This window comes from Aquila chrysaetos, chromosome 9 (genome assembly GCF_900496995.4).
Source record: "Aquila chrysaetos chrysaetos chromosome 9, bAquChr1.4, whole genome shotgun sequence".
Classification (NCBI taxonomy): domain Eukaryota; kingdom Metazoa; phylum Chordata; class Aves; order Accipitriformes; family Accipitridae; genus Aquila; species Aquila chrysaetos.
The window spans coordinates 40,508,644-40,529,242 of NC_044012.1; the positions used below are offsets into that span (position 1 = coordinate 40,508,644).

General features: G+C 43.4%; 1 protein-coding gene across 11 annotated transcripts in view; it reads left to right on the forward strand.

Annotated features, from left to right (window-relative positions):
• PISD (phosphatidylserine decarboxylase) overlaps positions 1-20,599 on the forward strand; it is a 29,889-nt gene that overhangs the window by 6,296 nt on the left and 2,994 nt on the right. The window contains exons 1-8 of one of the 11 annotated variants that reach the window (XM_030024351.2): positions 7,627-7,643; positions 7,889-7,974; positions 12,086-12,502; positions 14,750-14,915; positions 16,956-17,192; positions 17,324-17,462; positions 18,399-18,545; positions 20,299-20,459. In XM_030024351.2, coding sequence (XP_029880211.1) covers positions 12,306-12,502; positions 14,750-14,915; positions 16,956-17,192; positions 17,324-17,462; positions 18,399-18,545; positions 20,299-20,459 — 1,047 coding nt within the window. In that variant the 5' untranslated portion in view covers positions 7,627-7,643; positions 7,889-7,974; positions 12,086-12,305. Of the gene's footprint in view, positions 1-2,502; positions 2,679-7,251; positions 7,644-7,869; positions 7,975-8,000; positions 8,254-8,296; positions 8,313-11,709; positions 12,503-14,749; positions 14,916-16,955; positions 17,193-17,323; positions 17,463-18,398; positions 18,546-20,298; positions 20,460-20,599 lie in introns of those variants that run through there. The other 10 variants (XM_030024354.2, XM_030024352.2, XM_030024350.2 and 7 more) reach the window with 10 other exon arrangements.

Sequence of the window (20,599 nt, forward strand, 5' to 3'; positions counted from 1 at the left end):
AAATTCTTCATTTTGTCAGAGTAACAAAGCAATATTTATATCATTGCATCTGATTGCACAGACTAGAGCATGCCTTTGATTACGCAGTTTGCTTTCTCAGCCTGCATTTTTTAATGTTTCTGAGGGAATGAGGTTTTCTCATCTGTTCCAAAGAAGGAAATTGGTTTTATTCTCATCTGCTGAATATACTCAATGTTTAAAAGAAATCTGAAACAGGCTAGCTTTACCTGTAAGGAGTTCAGATTTAGGGTTCAAACCATCTAAAAATGTGTCATTAGTATGTTAAAAATCCTACACCTTTTTCCTCTTGTCCTGGACTTGTCTCTACTGGCTCATGTGCCAAGACATGAGCTTTCTTCATATTCTCATGCTGCTTGCCAGAGAGCTGCAGTAGTGTTAGTATCATTAGAGAACATGATGTTCAGCTGAAATCTCTCAACAGTGCCAACTGCCTGAACATGGCTTTGTTGCCAGAATCAGTAACTAATCTTTTTGTCTTGGAATTTGTAAACTGGTTGTGTGAATTTCATTCGTGTCTGAGGGGTGTGGAATTTTATTCTGTCAGGGTAAAAAAAGCTTAACAATGGCGTGTTAGATGTCTTTGCCAATGATCATGGTTTGGTTACCAGTTACAGAAATGCTGTTTCTTTAATGCTGGAGATGGGGAAAAGTCAACTCTTCAAATCATTTATCAACAATTTAAATTGTGTTTGCTGTGGCTTGTGGAACATCAAATGGTTTGGTCTCTAGCACAGGAAGAGAAATGTTCACATCGGTGTAATCAATAGGGGCTCTTGAAGTGGAAACAGCCTCTTGCTGGATACAAACCAGAAGGAGCTGTTCCCACTGAGGGGTTTTGGTTTGGGAATTTGCTAAGCTCTGGTGAAATAGCTGAGCAGCTTTGCTAACTTAGAACCAAAGATGTGGTGGGAAAGGAGTTAAAGGCTTTAGGGCTAAAGAGTATGGTTGGTTTCGGTACAGATATTTCTGTGGAAATAGTGATGCAAAGTTGAAAGGTTGTAGAGTCTTTGTAAATTCAAAATAAAAGTCTGTCTTTATAAACATTTAGCTGTTCTAAATGATCCCTGTCCTTTATTGAGCATTGTTCTTTAGGGCAGAATATTTTCTAGAATCTTAACTGTAACTGTAGTTGCTGCCTTGTTTGTTTGTTATTGGGGTTTTGGGGTTTTTTATTCCCAGAAAATAAGATTTTTTTTTTTCCCTGTAAGAATAAAGCTGTTGTCGTATTATGATGTATTTTAGGACATATAATTCAAACATTGTTTTAAATAACATATGTAGGAAAGAAATGAGCAAAAATATTATTTTGGTAAAACAAAATGTGAGGAAGAATTAACTTTTATTGGGCATCTTTTTGCCACATAATGGATGAAGAATAGCTGAATGTTTCTAATCAACTCTACTACTTAGAACTAAAGCTTCCCAGTTTGCTAAGCAATTATGCTTTGTCTCTATGCGTGCCTAGAAATAGATTTGGTGTTTATTCTTTTGGTTGTTAATGCATCCTTTCATAGTCAAACCCTAAGCCTGACATTGATGGAACAAGATATAGTCCATTGTTTTTGATTCTGGCTCACCCATGTTAACGATTGTTGTGGAAATGACACCAATCAGAATTAGTTCCTCTGGGCATTTTCTCTGTCCCGGAGTGACATGCTCATTGCTGAGAACCTTCAGACTTTGACTGTAACACAAATAGAAGTGCAGTCTAATACTTAGCCCATTAAGCCCGAACATATTTGTTTTCTCTGAAGATTTTGCAAAGGAAATACTTCCCACTGCTGTGGTTGCTCTGTGTGGCTGTCCTGTTGCTCAGTGCCAATGTGGTGTACATGTATCTCACAGATGACATGCAAGGCTTGTGTTATGCAGGAGGAGTGTGGCATTTCTCAGTAAGAAACAGACATAATACTAGACGTCTTTTTTTTTTTTTTTTCCTTCCATGTGATGACCTGTATTACAGCAGAAATGTGCCTATTATCCTGTTTACCAAACCTACACTAAAGCAGGTCGTCATTTCCTTCCCTCTTCCAGTTAGCAGTACAATTTGGGGATTCCCTAACTATAATGAAAGCTTTAATGACTGAGAAGCATGAAGGTCTTCAGTACTACAGATTGTTCACCAGCAACTGATGATTCTATATAGTAACAGCATAGAAGATCTCATAGTTGGAAAGTATGATAGTGCTTTCAGGGAGCTTATTTTATATGTTTTGGGGGGAAGAATGTTGGAGAGATGTGTGGCAGGGGCGAGGGGGATGAGGTTAAAAACACAGATGACCAGTCAGTGCTTGTCAGCTGAGTTTCAGTAACTTGGTAAGCTGCAATAACTGGAGTACTTAGGAGCATCGAAACATAGCTTGTGTCATAGATTTCTGGTCACGTTTTCATCACCTAAGCTGACATCCCTCACTGCACATAACTTTTTTCTTTACTGTGTAGTTGTTCTCTATCCCGAAGTGTGGTTTTTTTCTGTTACAGACAGGAAGAAGCTTCATACTGCTCCACTAGGGCAAGTCTTCCGCCTGCGCCCCTTCCATGTTCTGATTGCTACAGGTGGGGGCTATGCAGGATACAGAAAATATGAAGATTACAAGTTGGAACAGCTGGAGAAGAGGGGCATAGAGGTGCCTGTGAAGCTTGCAAGTGAGTGGGAGGTAAGAAACTTGGGGCAGTTTTGCTTCTGGCACATTTGAGGCAAAGCTCCTTTGCTTTCATTCCAACAAAGGAATGTTTAATTTGTCCTCTACTGCCAATGCGTTTTTGACAAATCATGGAACTAAAGTTTCTGTCACTTAAGTAACTATAATTTTGGCTGAAGTCAATGTAATGATACATTAGGAACTGCTGGCGTCTCCGCCATCTTTTAGTACGGCTGACACTTTTTTTAAATACTTGTCAAATCAGAGGTAGAGGGGATAGTTAATCAAGTGATTGTATTACGTATTTTGAATAAAAAAATGTTTGGTAGGCATTAAATCATTCAGATGGAAGTCATGTAGTCCACCCTCCTGCTTAAAGCAGGGCCAACACTGAATTTGGACCAGGTTACTCAAGGCTTTGTCCACTTGGGTCTTAAAAATTTCCAAGGACAAAGATTCCACAGTGTCCCTGGGCAGCCTGTTCTGATGCTTAATTACCTTCGTAGTGAAAAATATTTTCCTTATATCCAGTTAGAACTGTCCCTGTTTCAATTGATGGCTGTTACCTCTCCATCTCCCTCAGTAAAGAGCCTGGTTCCATCTTCTCAGTAACCTCTTCTTGGAAGTTGGAAGGCTGTTGTTAGGTCCCTCCTAAGTCTTCTCCAGGCTAAACAAGCTCAATACCCTTAGCCCATTCTCAAAGGCCATGTTCTGCAACCCTTTGACCATGCTGCTGGCCCTTCACTGCACATGCTCAAGTCTATCAACATCTTTTCTGATCCTAAGAAAACTGGACACAGTATTCCAGATCTGGTCTCACATGCACAAAGTAAAATGGAATGACCTTCCCTTGGCTTGTGTTCCTCTATGCTGTTGGCCTTCATCACTGCCGAGGCACGATGCAGACTCATCTTCAACCTACTGTCCACTTGCACTCCTGAGAGAGCATAAGGCATGCATCTGCAGTAATTGATGGAGCTGTAGCTCTTCCTAGCGCAATGCATTTTCTCATTTTCCCCACCTTGCGTTGCAAGGTAGCAAATTAAGCACATTATGAAATTTACAGAGTTAAATACAGAAATCAAAATAGGCAGGACTAAAATGACATATCATAAAATTCAAAAAACATTCAGGGCTGAGTTGTTGGGTTTTTTTTGTCCTAGCAGTTCTAGCTACGGGTACAGCTTGTGCAGTAGTTGTAGGGTTTATCTTCTCACTAGCTGCTCAATCTGTGCTACTTTTGGCACTTCAGTTACTTCCTCTATGCCTTCATGCCTTACATACTTTACAAGGAAGCTGAGACGGAATTAATACCTAGTTAATAAAAATTTACCTGTTTTCTTTGTGAATATGTAGCAAGACCTTTTTTTTGTAGGTAACACCTAGGTCTGTAATGGCTCTTGGTGATCCTGAGGGATTTTTGCCTTTTCCTTCTGGATTCCAAGGAGTTCAGAAATTATTGTGGAATTGCAGTAGGTATATCAGATTCATAGGTCAAATATCCATTGCAGCATTGAAGTACGAAATACTTCATAATTCCCTGTAACTGCTGTATCTCCTTTGAAATACTAAGTATATTGTACAACTCCATGTTAGACAGTTTAAAGTATATGTGGTATTCTTCCAAACAGCCAGGTGAGTGCCCTGCTTCAGTGCCATTTCTGAAGGCAAGGAGTTAAAAATCCTAGGATTGTAGGATTGTGTAGGAGATGCTTCAGTCTGACCTTTAGCATCCCATTTCTTTGCATTCCTGAGCACACTGCCAGTTTGTGAGCGGTTTGGCCACATGCCTGCGGGGGACTAGGCTGGAATCCCTAAATTCATTTTCACTAGTGACCCAAATCAGATATGATCCAGACAGTCCAGATGCTAACAGTTTAGGCAGTGATAGCTCCTGAGGAATTTGTCTGTAAATCTGTCTTCTGTATATTCTTTTCCTGCTGAAGCTTATTTCAAACAGGTTTTATGTTTTGATTAAAAAAGAACTGGTAAGTGTTCATGGAGTATTTATTTTAAAAGGCGATGTCAGTTCAGTTTTGATACTCGAAAACAAATGGTTTTTTTGTTACTGTTTGTACTTTTAGGTATGAAATTGGGTAATTCCCTTATTAAATTTGCTTTCTTTCATCATACTGATATGCTGGTTTGTTATTATTTGATGGCTCTTTGGTGAAGCTATGAGTATTGCTTTTGATGAAACAGCTCTAAAGGATTTGTTTTTTGCAATGGGGAATCACACAAAGTATTTAAAACTGATAAGCAGGGCTCCAAATGCAGCAGATACTAGTAGGAGACGCTAACAAGGTTTCCTAGTCCTTCCTGATGTGCTTAAGTTCTGTTAAATGCTTCTGTGGGAGGGAAAGGAAGCTTGACAGTTACAAGGAAAAAGAGAAACTGTGTTCAGACGTTGCAAGAAATATTCCAAACAATGAAGGATTCAAGAAAAATAAGAGCTGCGTTGTTCCTTTTTATTGGAAAGCAGTGTCTTTTTTGCTGACCTATCATTTTCCATTATTCTGTTTTTTGCATCCCTGCAAGCACGCTTAGGAGTGTGGAAAAGAGGGGTTTCGGCTTGTTTTTTAGAGCAGAATAAGCCTTTGCATAGGCAAAAAAGAGACCAAGTGCGATTGAACAGGCTTTGAAAGGGTAATATAGAACAAGAAACTGCTGCACATCCCCTCCCTGCGGAGCCTGCTGCTATGAAGTTCTGATTCCACAGTACCAACCTCGTGTTCATGTGCGAACACGCACCATCTTCCACCTGACAGCTCTGTGTGTAAGGCAGATTCCCCTGCTTCTGAGCGGAAGACAGAGGTATGAAATAGGTCATCATCATCATGTTATGCAAGCAGGGAATCTCTCCCTGTTCCAGAGGTACATATCGGTATCGTCATAGAAGTGTGCATAGTTTTTGATTGAATTAAGAAGAGTATACTCCTATATGGTTTTGCTTTGCTCAAGCTTCATAAAAGAATGGGGGGGGGGAAATGAATCTGGTTGAAGTCGAGTGTCCCTTAAGTTTTTCCACAGGGAAAGACAAAACTATTGTTTCTTTAGCGTAGATCTTTTCTTCCTGTAATTTTCTTAGAGACATTATGTAGCTAAGAGCTTGAGCTGATTAACGCCTTAGTGTGTCTCCTACTGTGAATACCAGTGAGGATCAGCTTTCATTTAATTAGATGAGGTAAAGCAGAGGGCTTGGAGGGAGATGGGTAGATATTTATCAGATGGATGGAAGCTTATTGTTTCAAATCCTTGCTCTCACAGAACATTTCCTGACTGGGATCTCCATGCATAGCATGCCATTCATATGCTAACTAGAGGCAATTTGCCTCATCTCACCTGGGCACCAGGCAGGTTGATACAGGATCGAAGAGTTACTATGGGCAACCTTGGCCAAAGAGTGAGTTTGGATGAACAGAGTGCCCAGATGAACAAGAGTTTTTCCTCTAGAGAGAGGAACTTCCCGTAGCTGTCCTTTGCTTCCATAGTTTGTTCTGGTTTGTGTTGTGTAAGCAAAAAGCAGTGTTTGTTGGAGTGACGTGCACCAGGAAAAACACAGTGAACCTTTAAGGGAAGTGAGCTGTAGTGACATCTGATAATACAGATGACAGATTAATACACAGTTCTGTTCTGTTCGAACCTCAGCTTATCGTCATGGGCCACAGTTTTTAAAAACAGCTTAATACAGTGGGGAAGTGCTTGAGTATAGGTTTAGGATCTTGATTCTCAGAGGTAGGAGCAACAGTCTTTCCTATTGGTATTAAAAACTGCTTGTATTTATGGAACAGAGGATACTGGATACTATTTTGGCAGTACAATACAGAAGGTGCTTTCCTTGGCCCAGAGGAGACAGGCATTTAGTATTATGGTAAGAGGTGTGCATCAAGTTCAGGAAAGAGCTAATAATGGAAAAAATCTCTGATTATTTTTTTTAATCCGACTTTGGAAGAATGAAACAATCTCTGGTTGCTTGGTCTCTTACTCGTCGTTCTTGCTCCCATGTTCTGATGTTTGGAGTTTTATTTGAGCAAATACGCAATTACGAAAAAATTTGTTGTGGAGTGGCCCAATGCACATGACAAAGGTGGTCAGAAAATGTTAAAAGCGGTGAAATTTCAACAACATCAAACTGCGTGAAGGGTGTGACAGTGTATAAATGTTTTTCTCAGCTGTCCTGGAAAGTTGAACTGAGTAGAATCAATACTTTTTTTTTTTTTTTTTTAAATCTGACCCGTGAGTTGGCTTTTTGACGATGTAAATCTGTTCTCTCTCGTACAACTCCCCGAGCATCTTGCTGGGATTATGGAGCAATTTATCCGAGCGTTTCGGGAGCACTTTATGAGACCGCAGGGCACTTTCTTGCTTTGGCCGAAACCGTGCGTGTCAGTCAGATGGTCAGATTTCAGAACCTGGTTTAGTGGGCACGGTTGGTGGTTGGACTCGATGATCTCGCCTAAATGATTCTGTGATTCTACGGCGTTACCGCCGCACCGGGACATCCCGGGGAAAGCGCAGCCGCAGCCGCGCCGGGGTCTCGTTCCCCGGCACGGTCGCTTTGCCCGTTGCCTTGGCCGGTGGCTCCTCGGGAAGCCGAGCGGTGATGAAGGAACCTCCTTGTTCCCCGGGGAGCGCCCGACCCCCAGCCTGGCAGGGCCTGGATGCCTCCCTGGGCAGACCCCAGACCCCTTCTCCCGCGGAGCCCCGGAGGGCCAGCCCCCTCCTCCCCGGGCCGAGCCACCGTTGTCGCCGTGTTCCGGTCCCCTCCCGTTTCTCTTCCTTTTCGGTTCTCCTGCCCTGGCTCCTCCTCCGAAGGGGGACGGGGCCCTACGGGAAGACAGAGCCGCTTTGGAGCCCCAGTGGCTGGGAGGCGAGCCCGGGGGGAGGGCCGCCTGCTCCGCGCCGCTTCCTTAAAGGCGAGCACCGGCACCGGCACCGGCGGGGAGCGAGCGGCTGCGGGGTGTCCCCAGCCCCGGCGGGGTAGGTGGGGGGGGGGGGGGGGGGGGGTGGAACCCGCCGTTCCCGTCCCCTGTCCTGCCGGAGAAGGGGCCCCGGGGGGGGGGGGGGGGGGGGGGGGGTTGGCCGGCCCGGGGGGAGCCCCCCCCTTCCCCGCCGGCCCGGCCACGGAGCCCCGCGGGGGCGGGAGAGCCGGGCCCGGCCGTGCGCGGTGGTGGGGTGTGCGCGACCCGGCGCTTTGTTCACGTGTCTGAAAACTGCTTTAAAAGGGCGGGTCGGCGTGGCGTTTCAGCGAGGGAAAGCAAAAAAAAAAAAGCCGGGAAGGAGGAGACCTCGCTCTGCTGGCCGGCATCGGGTAAGGGCTTGTGGACGGGCGAGGTCTGGTGGGCAAGGGTTGGGCGTCGTCGTTGAGCTTCTGGCTGGCTGGAAGTTTCAGGAGAGTCGTTCCAAAGTCTCGGCTCTCTCACGAGTCATCTCTTAACAGATGCAAACAAAATGAGTCTCTCGGAGCAGCGTTATCGGAGTTCAGAGTCCCGTTGTTAACTTCCTCCGCGGCGGGGGAGGGCAGGTGGGGCCGGAGGAGCCGCCGGGGGCTTTGTTCAGCTTCTGCCAGGTCCTGCTTGGTTGGGAAGATGTAACGGGGTTAATGCTTCCATCAGAGATCCCTTACACAACAGGGAGTTTGCTTTACAGGTATCTTAAGCTAAGATGCGGGGTTTTTTTTTAAGACATGAAATGGAAAATATTACTACAAAATATTAAAATAATAGAGTGTATTGTAGGTGTCATCAAGTTTCATGTCACTTTGCAAAATTAAATAAAACTCTTTTTCTCTATTTATAGAATGCAACTAAAAGAGCAACATAAAATTAGGGGAAAACGATCAAAAGTTTTTTTCTTAATAAATTAAACCCTAATAAATTAAGAAAAACATACGTAGAAAGGCTTCTTCATATGAAAAGTGAAGAATTTTAGAAATTAAGGATGGATAAAGCAGAGCGTGGTACGTTTCATTAGCCAGCACCAATAATCTGCAGAAAGCAGTACAGTTGGCAAACTTCCCCGGCAGAGCTGGAGGTGAACGTGCTACTCAAAAATCATGAGGCCTTGGCAGACGCTAACTCTGCACTTGGGTTTCCCCAGCAGCATGAGAGCTTGAGGTTTTGTCGTGCTCTCGGAGTTCAGGAGCTCCTGACTGGGTGTGGAGCATCCAGTGTTTCTCTTGCTGGGCTGGCTCCAGAGAAGGTTGGGTGGGAGCAGGGATTACGTGTCTGAAATTAAACAGATGCTGCTGGGAAAGGAATGGAACCTTTCATAAATGGTCACCGAGTACCTCTCCCCTGATTGCAAGACCTTATTTTTGCTGGCACTTACATAGAATACAGCATTTGGATGCGTACGGTGCATTTTTTAAACAGTAGTTCAGTTACCAAATGTAGAAAATGTGACCAGAGGGCCTTGAGCACTCTACGAGCACATTCCAAGCCTAATGATTCATGCTTATGATTTAAAATTGAGACTGCAGGTTTGAAGTTCAGTTGTATATTAGTCTTTCTTGCAAACGCCTTGCTGTATTATTTTTTAAAACTTGAGGGAAGGGCTTGAGGTAGTAATGATAAGTAATTAAATGGGGTCACTGGATTTGAAGCTTATTTGAGCTGACAGAGCAGAACAGTGTTACATAGCTGGCAGATTAGCAGTTCTCTATTAGATAATAATTCTCTAGGGATTTATACCTGCTGGTAACCGCTTCTTTTATTTACCTAACATGGATTCTGGGCAAGTTCAGACAGGTGGGGGAGTCTGGTACTGATGTCCAACCTCCTGCAAACCAAGAATAAGATTCTTGTCTAAGCTGATAACGCAGGCTTTGTGGCACTGCCTGCATCCCAAGAAGTCCAGCTATTGAGACGCCATTATATGAGTTGCTCTGTCATGAGCTGGTTGAACTCAGCGTGGATTTTTCATTTCAGCCTTCTTACACTGTAGGAACGGCACGTTGCTTCTGGGGCAGCCGCAAGAGGGATGGCAACCTGACATATATGTCAGCGTTTAAGCAGGACTGGGGTATTTGCATCTTGGTGAATGTAATGAGGTCAGTAGAACAGAACTTAAGAGAAAGTTAGGTCGTCTTACTCACCTGAACTCAGTTTTTTGAAGAAGTGGAAGAAAAAAGCTTTTAACACTGGTATTTCTCCCTTCCTGGAGTGGAATCTCTCTTGCACCGTATTTTTTGTTTTGAACTAAAGGGTGGTAGTTCCCACTGCATTGGGCTGTAGAACATTTCAATGTCCATTTGTTTCTAGGCAGCAGGTGAGCTATTTAACTTGTTCCATGCTTTCAGAGAATCAGGCTTGTTCAGTCTAGAATATAATAATTTCTTGAAAATGTTTTGGGGGATAAGATTGAATTTCTACTGAAAGACCGTGTGGGTTTTATCTCCCTTATCCTTAAGGGAAGAGTACTGAAGACAAAGTAGCTAAGACTTCTGTTTGCTCTGTTGTCTTTCTGCAATCTCATGCATAGGTGAAGGTCTTCAAAGGAGATTAGACAGGGGAGCAGGGTGCCAGCCTGTCCTGGGGAGCTGGGCACGGCCGGGTGCTGCGAGCCGCCCGCGCAAAGGGCAGGCTGCGGGTTGGGGTGCTCTGCCTCCTCCTGCCTGGCTCCACCAGCGCCAAACGAATGAACAAACTCCACAGTTTTGTGAAGACGCGTATTCAGTGTTAAAATGATTTTCATCTTGGTCCGATGGAGTGCCTTTTGAAAGGACGTTGTCAATTTAGCTTGTTTCTATTTAAAATTTAGTATTTAATGGTGGTAATTTCTAATGTTCCAGGCAAATTAGGAGAAATAGCTCCCCTGTGCTCCTCATTGCTTTTCGTTGAATTTTGATGGGATTTGGGGTAACTGCTTTCATCATTTTACTATACAGATGGCTTCATTTTTGTTGTGTAGGAGTTTCTTGTGCCAGCCAGAGAAAGACTGAATGATATTTTAACTAGGAAAACAAAAAAAGTTGGCACAGGAGGAAGGAGTATGTTTTGAGTGCTTTCAGTTGATCTTAAATTTACCTTCTTTCAATAAACTGGATTTTTTTTTTTTTTTAATATGCAATTGTTAAAATTCAGCTTAAACAACAACATGCACACAGGTTTTGGAACTTCCTGAGGTACAGAATACCATATAGCAGTTTTCTTCCTGAAGAAAATACTCTAATGCAGGGACTCCAGAGGTGTTTCTAGGGAATATCTGTAATATTTGAAGGCCAATCAAAATACACAATTCTTTCTAGAATATTTTCCTTTTGAGGCCTGAGTGGGATGCCATTAGCTAGTTAATTCTAGCTCTTCCTGCTGGCCCTCCCACTTCTGTTTCTAATACAGTACAACCCTTCACATCAGAGCACTAGTGCTCTATTTGATCTACTCTGTAGGCATACAGCTTTCATGGTGTTCAGAGAGCTTTGGAAACAAGGAATTTGTTTTGTTTTGTTTTTTAAACCCAGACTTTAAGAGAAAACGTAAGTGAAATGGCTAGCCACTAGAGAGTTAGCCCCTAAATTGTTCTGGGTATTTGGTTTAATCTTGAGGTGAGATGTAGCTAGCTGACTTCCACTTTCTGAACCAGGGGTCCGGTTTCAAGCTCCCTTAACAATCCAAAACCAGTCACAGGAGATGCAGAAAATCTGTTTGAGATATGGTCTGCAGGGTCAAAGAGGGAAATTAATTTCTCTGTGTATTCAGAATGCTCAGATGGAAATACTGCACCCTTTTGTCTTTAAGAAACAAAACCAAACCAAAACAGCTTCCTTTACTCATGTTTTGTATTTTAGTTCTACTGGACATTAAAACTGTGACAGTACTGAGAGTCACGTAGTAAGACACGTTAACACTTCTTTTATACCCGATTCTGAAGCTGGCCCTAAAACTGGCTTATTTCATTATGTATCTGGGTATTTGTAGAATGTCCTTTACCTGCTCCCTATGTGAGTCTCTGAGATGGCAAGAGACTTCAGGAGATGGATGTTGGTGTCTGGCAAGGGTTGTAAAATAGAAAGATGCTCCTTTCCTTTCTGTTTTCTTCTTTCCAAGCTGGACGTTAAGAGGAGGAAAGGATTTTTGGTGCGCAGCAGTCCAGAACTCTTTTAGGGGCAGCTGCTGCACTGCAGAATTGAAGCTGGGAATTATCTCCTCCTCTTCTCCGCCCCACTCCTCCTCCCAGCCTCGGATTCAGACTGGCTCTGGGGTTAGCTGTGCAAGGCCAGCTGGCTGCTCATCTGACTGTAGTGCATCGCTGCCCAGCAGCCTGAGACTGCAGGGTGTTTTTTGGAGAGTTGGGTTTCAATGGCCACCCTGACTAGCGGGAAGCAAGGAGTGCTTATACGGACAGCTCGTTTTTATCTTGTGCAGAGTCGGCTTTGTAGTGGGATGTTGAAATATGACACAATGCCTGTTTGTTTGCAATAGCTGCAACCCTCGTAGCAGAGATTCAAGTGGGAAACAGAGGGGGAATCCAGAGACAAACCAGCGGGGGAATTAGGAACTGTGACGCCGTGTCCTCTCTCCTGTGCCGGAGCAAGCAAAGGAAAGAGAGGTAGAGGAAAAAAGACTGAGCCTTGCAACCAACCGTCACCCTGACGATGTGTCAGTCAAACACCCTGCAGGGACCAGATCTGCACACAGGGAAATGGTGAGATGCTATAAAGCTTTATCTAACCCTCCACCCTCTTGCTACAACCTCCGCAAAGTTAAAATTCATGTCCGGAGGCTGCGTTCAGGGAACGGCGGCAGCAGCAGCTGTGCCGGGGACCAGCACCCACAACTGGAGAGTCCAGGCCCGGCTGGCTCTGCCGGTGGTACACCAAATAGGAGAACTCGTTTCAGGTACTGTTCAGTATTTTCTGCTTTGCAGGAATGGTGACTGAAGGGAGAAACGAGGGAGGGAGGATGGGGGGGCTTCTGGGCAGAAGGAGCGACAGCCATCTGCAAAGCTTTTGTTTGGCCTAATTACTATAAAGCTCCTTATGCATTGAATTGGCAGAGAAGGGCGTGCTGTTATATGACGAGGGGAACGAGGAGGCTTTCGTTCCTTTCCTTTCTCCTCTCCGTCATTAGGAGAATGGAAAAAGTAGCGAGGGACCACTCTGAAACCAGGCCAAGGCAGTGAGAAGCCCGAGGGCTCCGGCGGGAGCTGCCAGGATGCAGCTCTGCAGGGATTGGTCCATGAGCGACTGCAGTGAAGAGGGGGAGAGCAGTGGGAGGGGGAGCGGGACCTCCGCGCTCCGAGCTGGCAACCCGGCTCCCGGCCCCGCCAGCCCTCGAGCAGACCGCAGGCTGGTGGGTGGTAAGGATGGGAGGAAGAATGTGAAGCGTCCCTTCTTCCCATGTTGAGGCAGTCCCACCTCCTGCTGGGAAGAAAGCCGGCTTTACCTCTGCTGAGACAGCACTTCATCTCCTCAGGGGGGGGTTTGGGTTTGGTTTTTTTTCCCCTTGCATTGTGATGCACAGATCATTCTCTGGTTTTTATTTATTAGTTCTTGGGGGGAAAGGAGCTGTGTTCACTGCAGAAAAGAATCTGAGCCAAAGGCACCATCTTGCATCCCAAAGCGGTGACAGTTGTACCTGCCTGCATGATATTTTAATTCTGATCCAAGTTTTGAAAAGAATGTGTTGGCAAGAAAATTTCCTTTTAATTTCCCAGCTTCTTTCCATCTTGGAAAGACATACACAGTATTTTATAGTTCATCCTTCGTATCATATAATCCAGTGAGAGAGCTGTTCCCGTCAGACAGAGCGTACCACTTCCAGTTTGTGCAAGCTGTATCCTGCTTGCAGGCATACTGGCTTCAGCGGTGTGTGGAGAACAACCTTTTAGCCAGGATTTAAGTCAGTGCCCAGAAGACTTGAATATTTTGCCCTGAGGTAGGCAGACTTTCATTTGATAATGTGACCTTGGAAATGCCAGTGGTTTCTTCATGCGTAGAAGCCAAAGAATAAACGGGGACCTGAAGGATCTCTCCTCCAGACCTCCTGCAAGGGTCTGAACTGAGGCCCACGATGTCCTCTGCTAATAAGCTGAGCAGCTTTTCCCTCTGAGAGTTACAAGTTCAGCTTCTCCCTGTGGCCATTTGTGCAAAGTGAGTTTCCTCTCAGTCAGGACATCCACGTGACAAAAAACCATAGATGCAGTTGGTTGAGGCGAAGGCGTTGGTTATTGGGCTATGGAGACTGGATTATCTTGCAGCACTAGCAATGTTGGCTTTGTCCACATGCTCTCTGTTCAGAACCAGGATGCCCAGTGACAGTTTTAAGACCTGGAAAGATGTCTTTTGGAATCAGTTATTTGTAAATTGTATTAATTAACTCAGGAGTGCCACTCCTGTTGTTTCTCAAGTAAGTGCTTGTTTCTCGGAAGTTCGTGAATGACCAACAGGTCTGTGTAAATTTGGCTCCCTCATCTTTTGTGATACAAAGTACAACTTGAGGCACAATCTAGTCAAGATGCCTTCAACACGTGAACCCTCGGAGGGACCTCAGTTTATTAGGTTTCAAGGATTTCTTTCATTGGAGTATCTGTTCTTTCCTTAAAAGTGTCCCTCCATAGAGTTCTTATTAAAGTCCCAGCATCACAGATTCCTAGCTTTCAGAATATTGTCTGCTGTCCACTTTGGCTATCTAACAGCTGGAGCAGTCACAAGAAACGTTTTCTGGGGATGTAATCTTCTGAGATTTGGAAGAAGAACCTTTGCTCTTTGTTATTTCCACTGTAAACTATCATGTTATGTTGTTAGTTGGATGAACCAGCTGTGTCTTGTTTTTCAAATGTCACCTGCAAGTGATCTTGCCTTTAATTTTTGAGGGTGTCATTCATAAAATGTGACCTGTGAGAGTGAACACTGTTTTTTTGGACAGAGGATTTGTCTTTTTTTTTTTTTTTTTTTTTTTTTTTTTAAGATAACTGGTCTCCTATTTTGGGAAGGGGAAGAACTGATCAAAATAAAGGAGTAAAGACTTGCAGAATCAATGTTTTAAGTAAAGATTAGCAGGAATAAATCATCCCCAGCTATCAGACGCTGGTGGTTCTGAGGCTGAGATGGCTGACCCTCTTATGTTGTGTATGTAATCTTTCAGGTTGCAATTTCCCCAGCTGGCCCTGAGGCGAAGGTTGGGCCAGCTAAGCTGTATGTCTAGGCCTGCTCTGAAACTCCGTTCTTGGCCTCTGACTATTCTCTATTATCTTCTGCCTTTCGGTGCTCTTAAACCCTTGACCAGAGTGGGATGGAGGCCTATGAGCAGGGTAAGTGTGAGCAGGTCTCTCTTGCGCTTCGTGTATGTTAGCTGTTTTATACCGAAGGGAGCTGGCAGCAGCTGGCTGGAGAGATCCTTAATATAGGACAGGCTGATGATCACTAGTAGGAAAGCAGAGAGATGCAATTCATGTTTACCTTTCGTTTTTACTGTTCATAGTTGTGTCGACTGATTGCTTCGCAGACAACAGTCAGGGGTCTACCCAGGAAAATCAACAGAAACTTTTGAATTAATTCAGTCACTTGAAATATCAGCGCTAGGATAAGGCAGACCAAACCTCTTCTCAAGTTTCCTTTCCTGGCCACATTGAAATGGTCTCTTGCTTTGTCATTTTTGCACAGAGAGGGTTTGTTCCTCAAGTTTTTTGAGCTTTTGTAATCCAGCCTGTCCAAATGCTACACAAATCTCTGCTCTGACACTGTTGAGAGCAGGGTGTGAGATGCCTTGCACAAGGTTATTCTCCCCGCAAGTCATGCAATTTCAGAATGCAACACCACCACAAATACTTTGATTGAAAACTGGAACAAAATTGCCATTCTTAAGCCTATTTCATTGAACAGCTGTTCTGTTTGATCCTATCAACCTGAAAACCAGGCTCTTTTGAAGAGAAGGGGCTACTAGGAAATACCTCTTCTGACAATTTTTGTGATTTTTACAGTTGTATCTGCATATTCTCCGTGTTTGTGGAAAACTGAGCAAAATTTATTTTAGAAATTAACACTGTATAAGGCATGTCAAATAAAATGGCAAAACATTTTTTTATTCAGTACTTCAGCTTATATAACCTAAGGTACTGTTCATTTAGAAGTTTTTATCTGAAGTAAGATTAGGTTGGTGTTTTCTTTCTGAAATATCACTGTGTTTTAATGTGATGCAGGATGGCGATTTGTGAGTGAAATCTTAATTCGCTGTATTTGATATGATGGACAGGCTCTCAGCCAGTGTGTGCTTCTGTTTGTGTTTATGGCTGTTTTCCAAGACTTAATTATGAAGGATATGATTAATATTGAGAATAAATGATGACTCTTGCTAAGAAAAAGAAAAAACCCACAACTTTTCATCGGGAGCTAAATGTAGCTGAGCTGTACTGTTCAAAAAAATTGTACCAGATGCTGCAGATCACTATTTCTTTGGCAAAACTGGTTTTAGATGATTCAGTTCCCTTGGTCCACACTCCCCTGATTACATCATGGTCATGTGAGCTTTTTGGCTGATACCACAAATCCCGGAAGAGTTACCTGCTGGAATTGCCAACAGGAAGACAGAGTCATCTTTCCAGTTACATCAACAGCATATACCTCTTGCCAACATTGTTTCATTTGTTTTTCTTGCTACTAGAACTTATGCTTTGGTGTAAGTCCAAAGGTATATTTCTACAGGAATAAAGGCACTTTACACCCTTGCAATTAGCAACTCCCGCTGTTGCGAGAGGAGTAAGGCTGGCATAAGTTTATACTGGTGTAGCTGCATCCACGTGGGTATGTTTCTTTGATTGTACCAGTATCATTAGAGCAGTACAATATTGGGATGTGGAAAACACCCTCATTAGTAGATGCATCTGAGAAGCACGTCATCAAACACTGAGAAATTATTTTTCAGTCAATTTTCATTTGGTTATTCACAAAAATGAATATATTGGTAACATTAAACCCTTGTGATGAGCATTCTACTGGAATATGTGATATGTGTCTTTTTTTTTTCTGTAAGCCTCACGTTGGGCAGTTTCCAGTAACTTGAATGTGGCGCTTCAGCCTGCAGGGGTGTGAAGATGCTGGCTTCAGTATAAGGTTATAGTAAGTTTCATCCTGTCCCTCACCTGCTCTCAGCAGAATGGAGGGAGTGAGGACTAAGCGCAGCGCAGTGTTAATTTTTTGCTGACTTGAAGGCTACTTTGTGTGTGGTGTAACCCACTGAGTTCCGGGGATTGGTTAGCAGGAACAGTTTGATCCTTTCTGTTTTATGGGGAGAAGTAAGCGAAAGCCATTGGTGGGAAGAACTGAATGACGCGGTGCAATCCATCTTTCTTTAGGTTGCTCTGTACAAATCGGTACCAACTCGACTGCTGTCACGAGCCTGGGGTCGCCTGAACCAGGTGGAGCTGCCTACATGGCTCCGGAAGCCTGTTTACAGCCTGTACATCTGGACATTTGGAGTGAACATGAAGGAGGCAGCTGTTGAAGATCTGCATCACTACAGAAACCTCAGCGAATTCTTCCGCAGGAAGCTGAAACCACAAGCACGGCCAGTCTGCTGTTTGCACAGTGTGGTGAGTAAAAGGAAATGAAGGCTTTACACTACGCTACCAGCTTCCCCCACCCCCCAAAGGAACACGTCTGCTTTGTGAGGAATGAATGAATTCCTAATGTGTTTAACTTTTTTTTTTTTTCTTCACTGTAGATTAGTCCCTCTGATGGAAAGATCCTTAATTTTGGACAGGTAAAAAACTGTGAAGTGGAGCAAGTAAAAGGGGTTACTTATTCTCTGGAATCTTTCTTGGGACCTCGCATCTCCACAGAGGAACTGCATTTTAGCCAGGGTAAGTTCTGCATCAGTTCTGCATTTATTCTGCTCTGCCCTTTCAGTGTTCTCAGAGATCATGAGAAAAGAGATTACTTTTTTTTCCCTCTCTTTCTCACATTGTCAGGAACAAAAGCGGGTCTGAGTTTTGTTTTGTTTTATTTGGGGATAAACATGTTATTGTTCTAGTTCTCTTTCTCACCAGTGCATTATAGTCTCTTGTCTGGCTCAATCTGATTATCTGAATTTAATTGCTTGGTTCCTACTTAACTCCAAGATCTGCCACTATAATGAGGCCGTAGCGCTCCTGCTGTCAGACTGAAATGTGCCCAAGCACCTGGTTAGCAAAAATTGGTGTAAGCTACTCTAACAAGATTTATGCTCAAGCACTGTACTTCTAATGACTTGTGCTATTACTGCTCTGCTGCACCTGGAGCACTGTCTCCAAGGTCTTCAATTTTGATGAAAGCAACGCATTTGGCTAAACTGGTGAGGGAACTGGAGAGACCAAGTTCTGCAAATAGTAGGGTTATTTTCAACATAAGCACAAATGCAACTACTGCATTTTATAAAAATAGGGCCTCTTCACAAATTCTGTTCTTAAAAGCGTTGCTCTGAGAAAAATTCTGTTCTTGAAAGGGTAGCTTTACTAAAAACTCTGTTTCACTGGATTTCAGTTTCTGCTCTTCTGTTTAGGGAAGGGCAAACTCCAAAATTAAGGAATTTCCAAAATTATTAAAACAATACAGGGTCTAATTTTGTTGTAAAGGGAAAAGAACACTTTGAAATATTGGATTCCTGGACAAAGTGTATTTTTTTTGTAGTCTCAACAATACAAGTGGACTGCATTTAGTTCTCTGCTGTTACCACTGGTTCTAATGTAGACTGCTCGGCTGTGGTGGACGACTGCATGAAGAATATCTTTAACCCCTTTCTTTCCATGGTTTCTTTGCAGCCCCACCTGGTAACTCTTTTCAGCAACAACTAGTCACAAAGGAGGGCAATGAGCTCTATCATTGTGTCATCTACCTTGCACCGGGGGATTATCACTGCTTCCACTCGCCCACTGACTGGAGGGTGTCACACCGTCGTCATTTCCCAGGTAGGTTTCCGTCCCTAGAAAACGAACGCAGAGCAGCTGTGGAGGGAGGCACTGGTGTGGGCCACTGCTGAACGAGACACGCCAGTGGAGCCCGTTGTACAGTCGCATGATGGATAGTGGTAGAAAAGTGATTTGTCACAAATGGTAATGAATTTTATAGTAGTATAGTTTACCAGAACAAATCACATATAAACGGTGAAAACAGTAATATCGTATTCAAGCTGGTTTAGATCTTTGACATAACTGTTGATGCAAGCTGACCTGACTTGTTTCCAAACACTATTTGTTCAGTTTGCACCTGAAATATCGAGTTCTGCAGATCAGACCAAACAGTAGCCTAAAATATGATCTCTTCCTGTGCTTGGCAAAGAAGATGCAATTAAACAGTTACACTACTGGAGCTGGGATCAGATGTGTTTGTCCTCCTCTTTGCAGATCATCATACTCTAGTTCAGCAGATAACAAAAATGTTTTACTACTTGGTATTTAGCAAAAACCTGGATTTGGTTTCAAACACCATGAAAAAGAGACACAGACAATGACCTGCCACAAAGTTTGAGAAATCTGTCAAGTTCCATACTGAAGCTAGGCCTTGGTTGAAATAAAAGAGTATTAGTGAAATGCTGCTATCAGATTCAGTGCAGCAAAGCAGATGCGTTTTACAGCTAAAAATGTGTGTAATGAATATACCTTACTAAATTACTTCAAGGACTATGTAGGGGTTTAAATTTTTGAGGTTATTCTGTAATAAACTTTTTTTAACTGATTCACATTATTAGTATTTCCTGGTCTGCTCTAGCTAGATAGCTACTTGGTTTTCAGCCATAGTCTCAGTAACCACTTTTACCCATTTACCAAAGAGAACTGGAAGGGGCTGCTGTCATGCACTAGATAGTTAACCAGTGAAACCTGTTCCTAAGCTGTAAAAAGTTTCTTTAGCTTCCTTTGAGTAGCCTGTAGCCTTTTGTTCGATGGATCTTACGTCCTTATTAGAAGGCTTCTTTCAGTTCCATCTCAGACTAGGGACTAGCTCTGCCTATCGGATGCCAATGAACGGTAGTTGTTGTCATTTGTGAATTTGTAGATGACACTAGTGTGAAGTTGGTTGGTTACATCTTTGGTAGAGGAATAGTATCAGATAGTGTGGAAATGAGTCCCTGCCACCTCAGTTTGGGGATAGAAGAGTAGGTATGACTGATGCTAGAATAGGCTTCAACAATGGCAGGTATTTTGACAGGGACTCCCACCCCAGATTTTGCTCCCTACTTTAATGGCAGGCTTTCACTGTCTGGAAGTGCAGTCAAGGTGAAGCTGTAGATGGGAATAAGCAAAAGCTGAGGGAGGCAGGGGGGTACAAAGAACCATTTCCAGGTATGAAAATTGAAACCCTTTGCTCTTTAACAGAGAGAACTGTAGATGGTGTTCCAGATTGCATTCAAGCCTTACAATGAAGGATGTGAATGGTCTTTAGTTTCTCTGTGATTCTGCTAGGAAAAATGCAAAGTAACACAAGCCCTGCCCAAGAGTGTTGATCGTTCTGGACAGAAGACTAAAGATGACATCTTTCTATGACCCCTTGTTTATACTACAGCCTTGTCTTTCATTTGCTCTGCCTAGCATTTGCCTCTCTTCCCACAAATAAGTGACTGAATTGTTTACTGGATCAGCTACAGTTATACTGAAAATACCATTTAGGTAGCGTTACAATTCTACTACAAACCAGACAACTTAACTTGTTTTCTCACTATTGCAGGCTCTCTGATGTCTGTGAATCCTGGAGTTGCTCGCTGGATCAAGGAACTGTTCTGCCACAATGAACGGGTTGTCCTTACAGGTGACTGGAAACATGGCTTCTTCTCTTTAACAGCTGTAGGAGCAACGAATGTGGGCTCTATCCGCATCTACTTTGACCAGGTGAGCAAGACGGCAGTAGGCAGCTTTCTGGGTTTGATGGTTGAGGTTGGTACAGTATAATAAAATTACAAAATCTTATTACCCTGAAATTAAGGTGTTTCACAATACTGATGTTCTAAGACTGATTTAAAGGGAGTCCT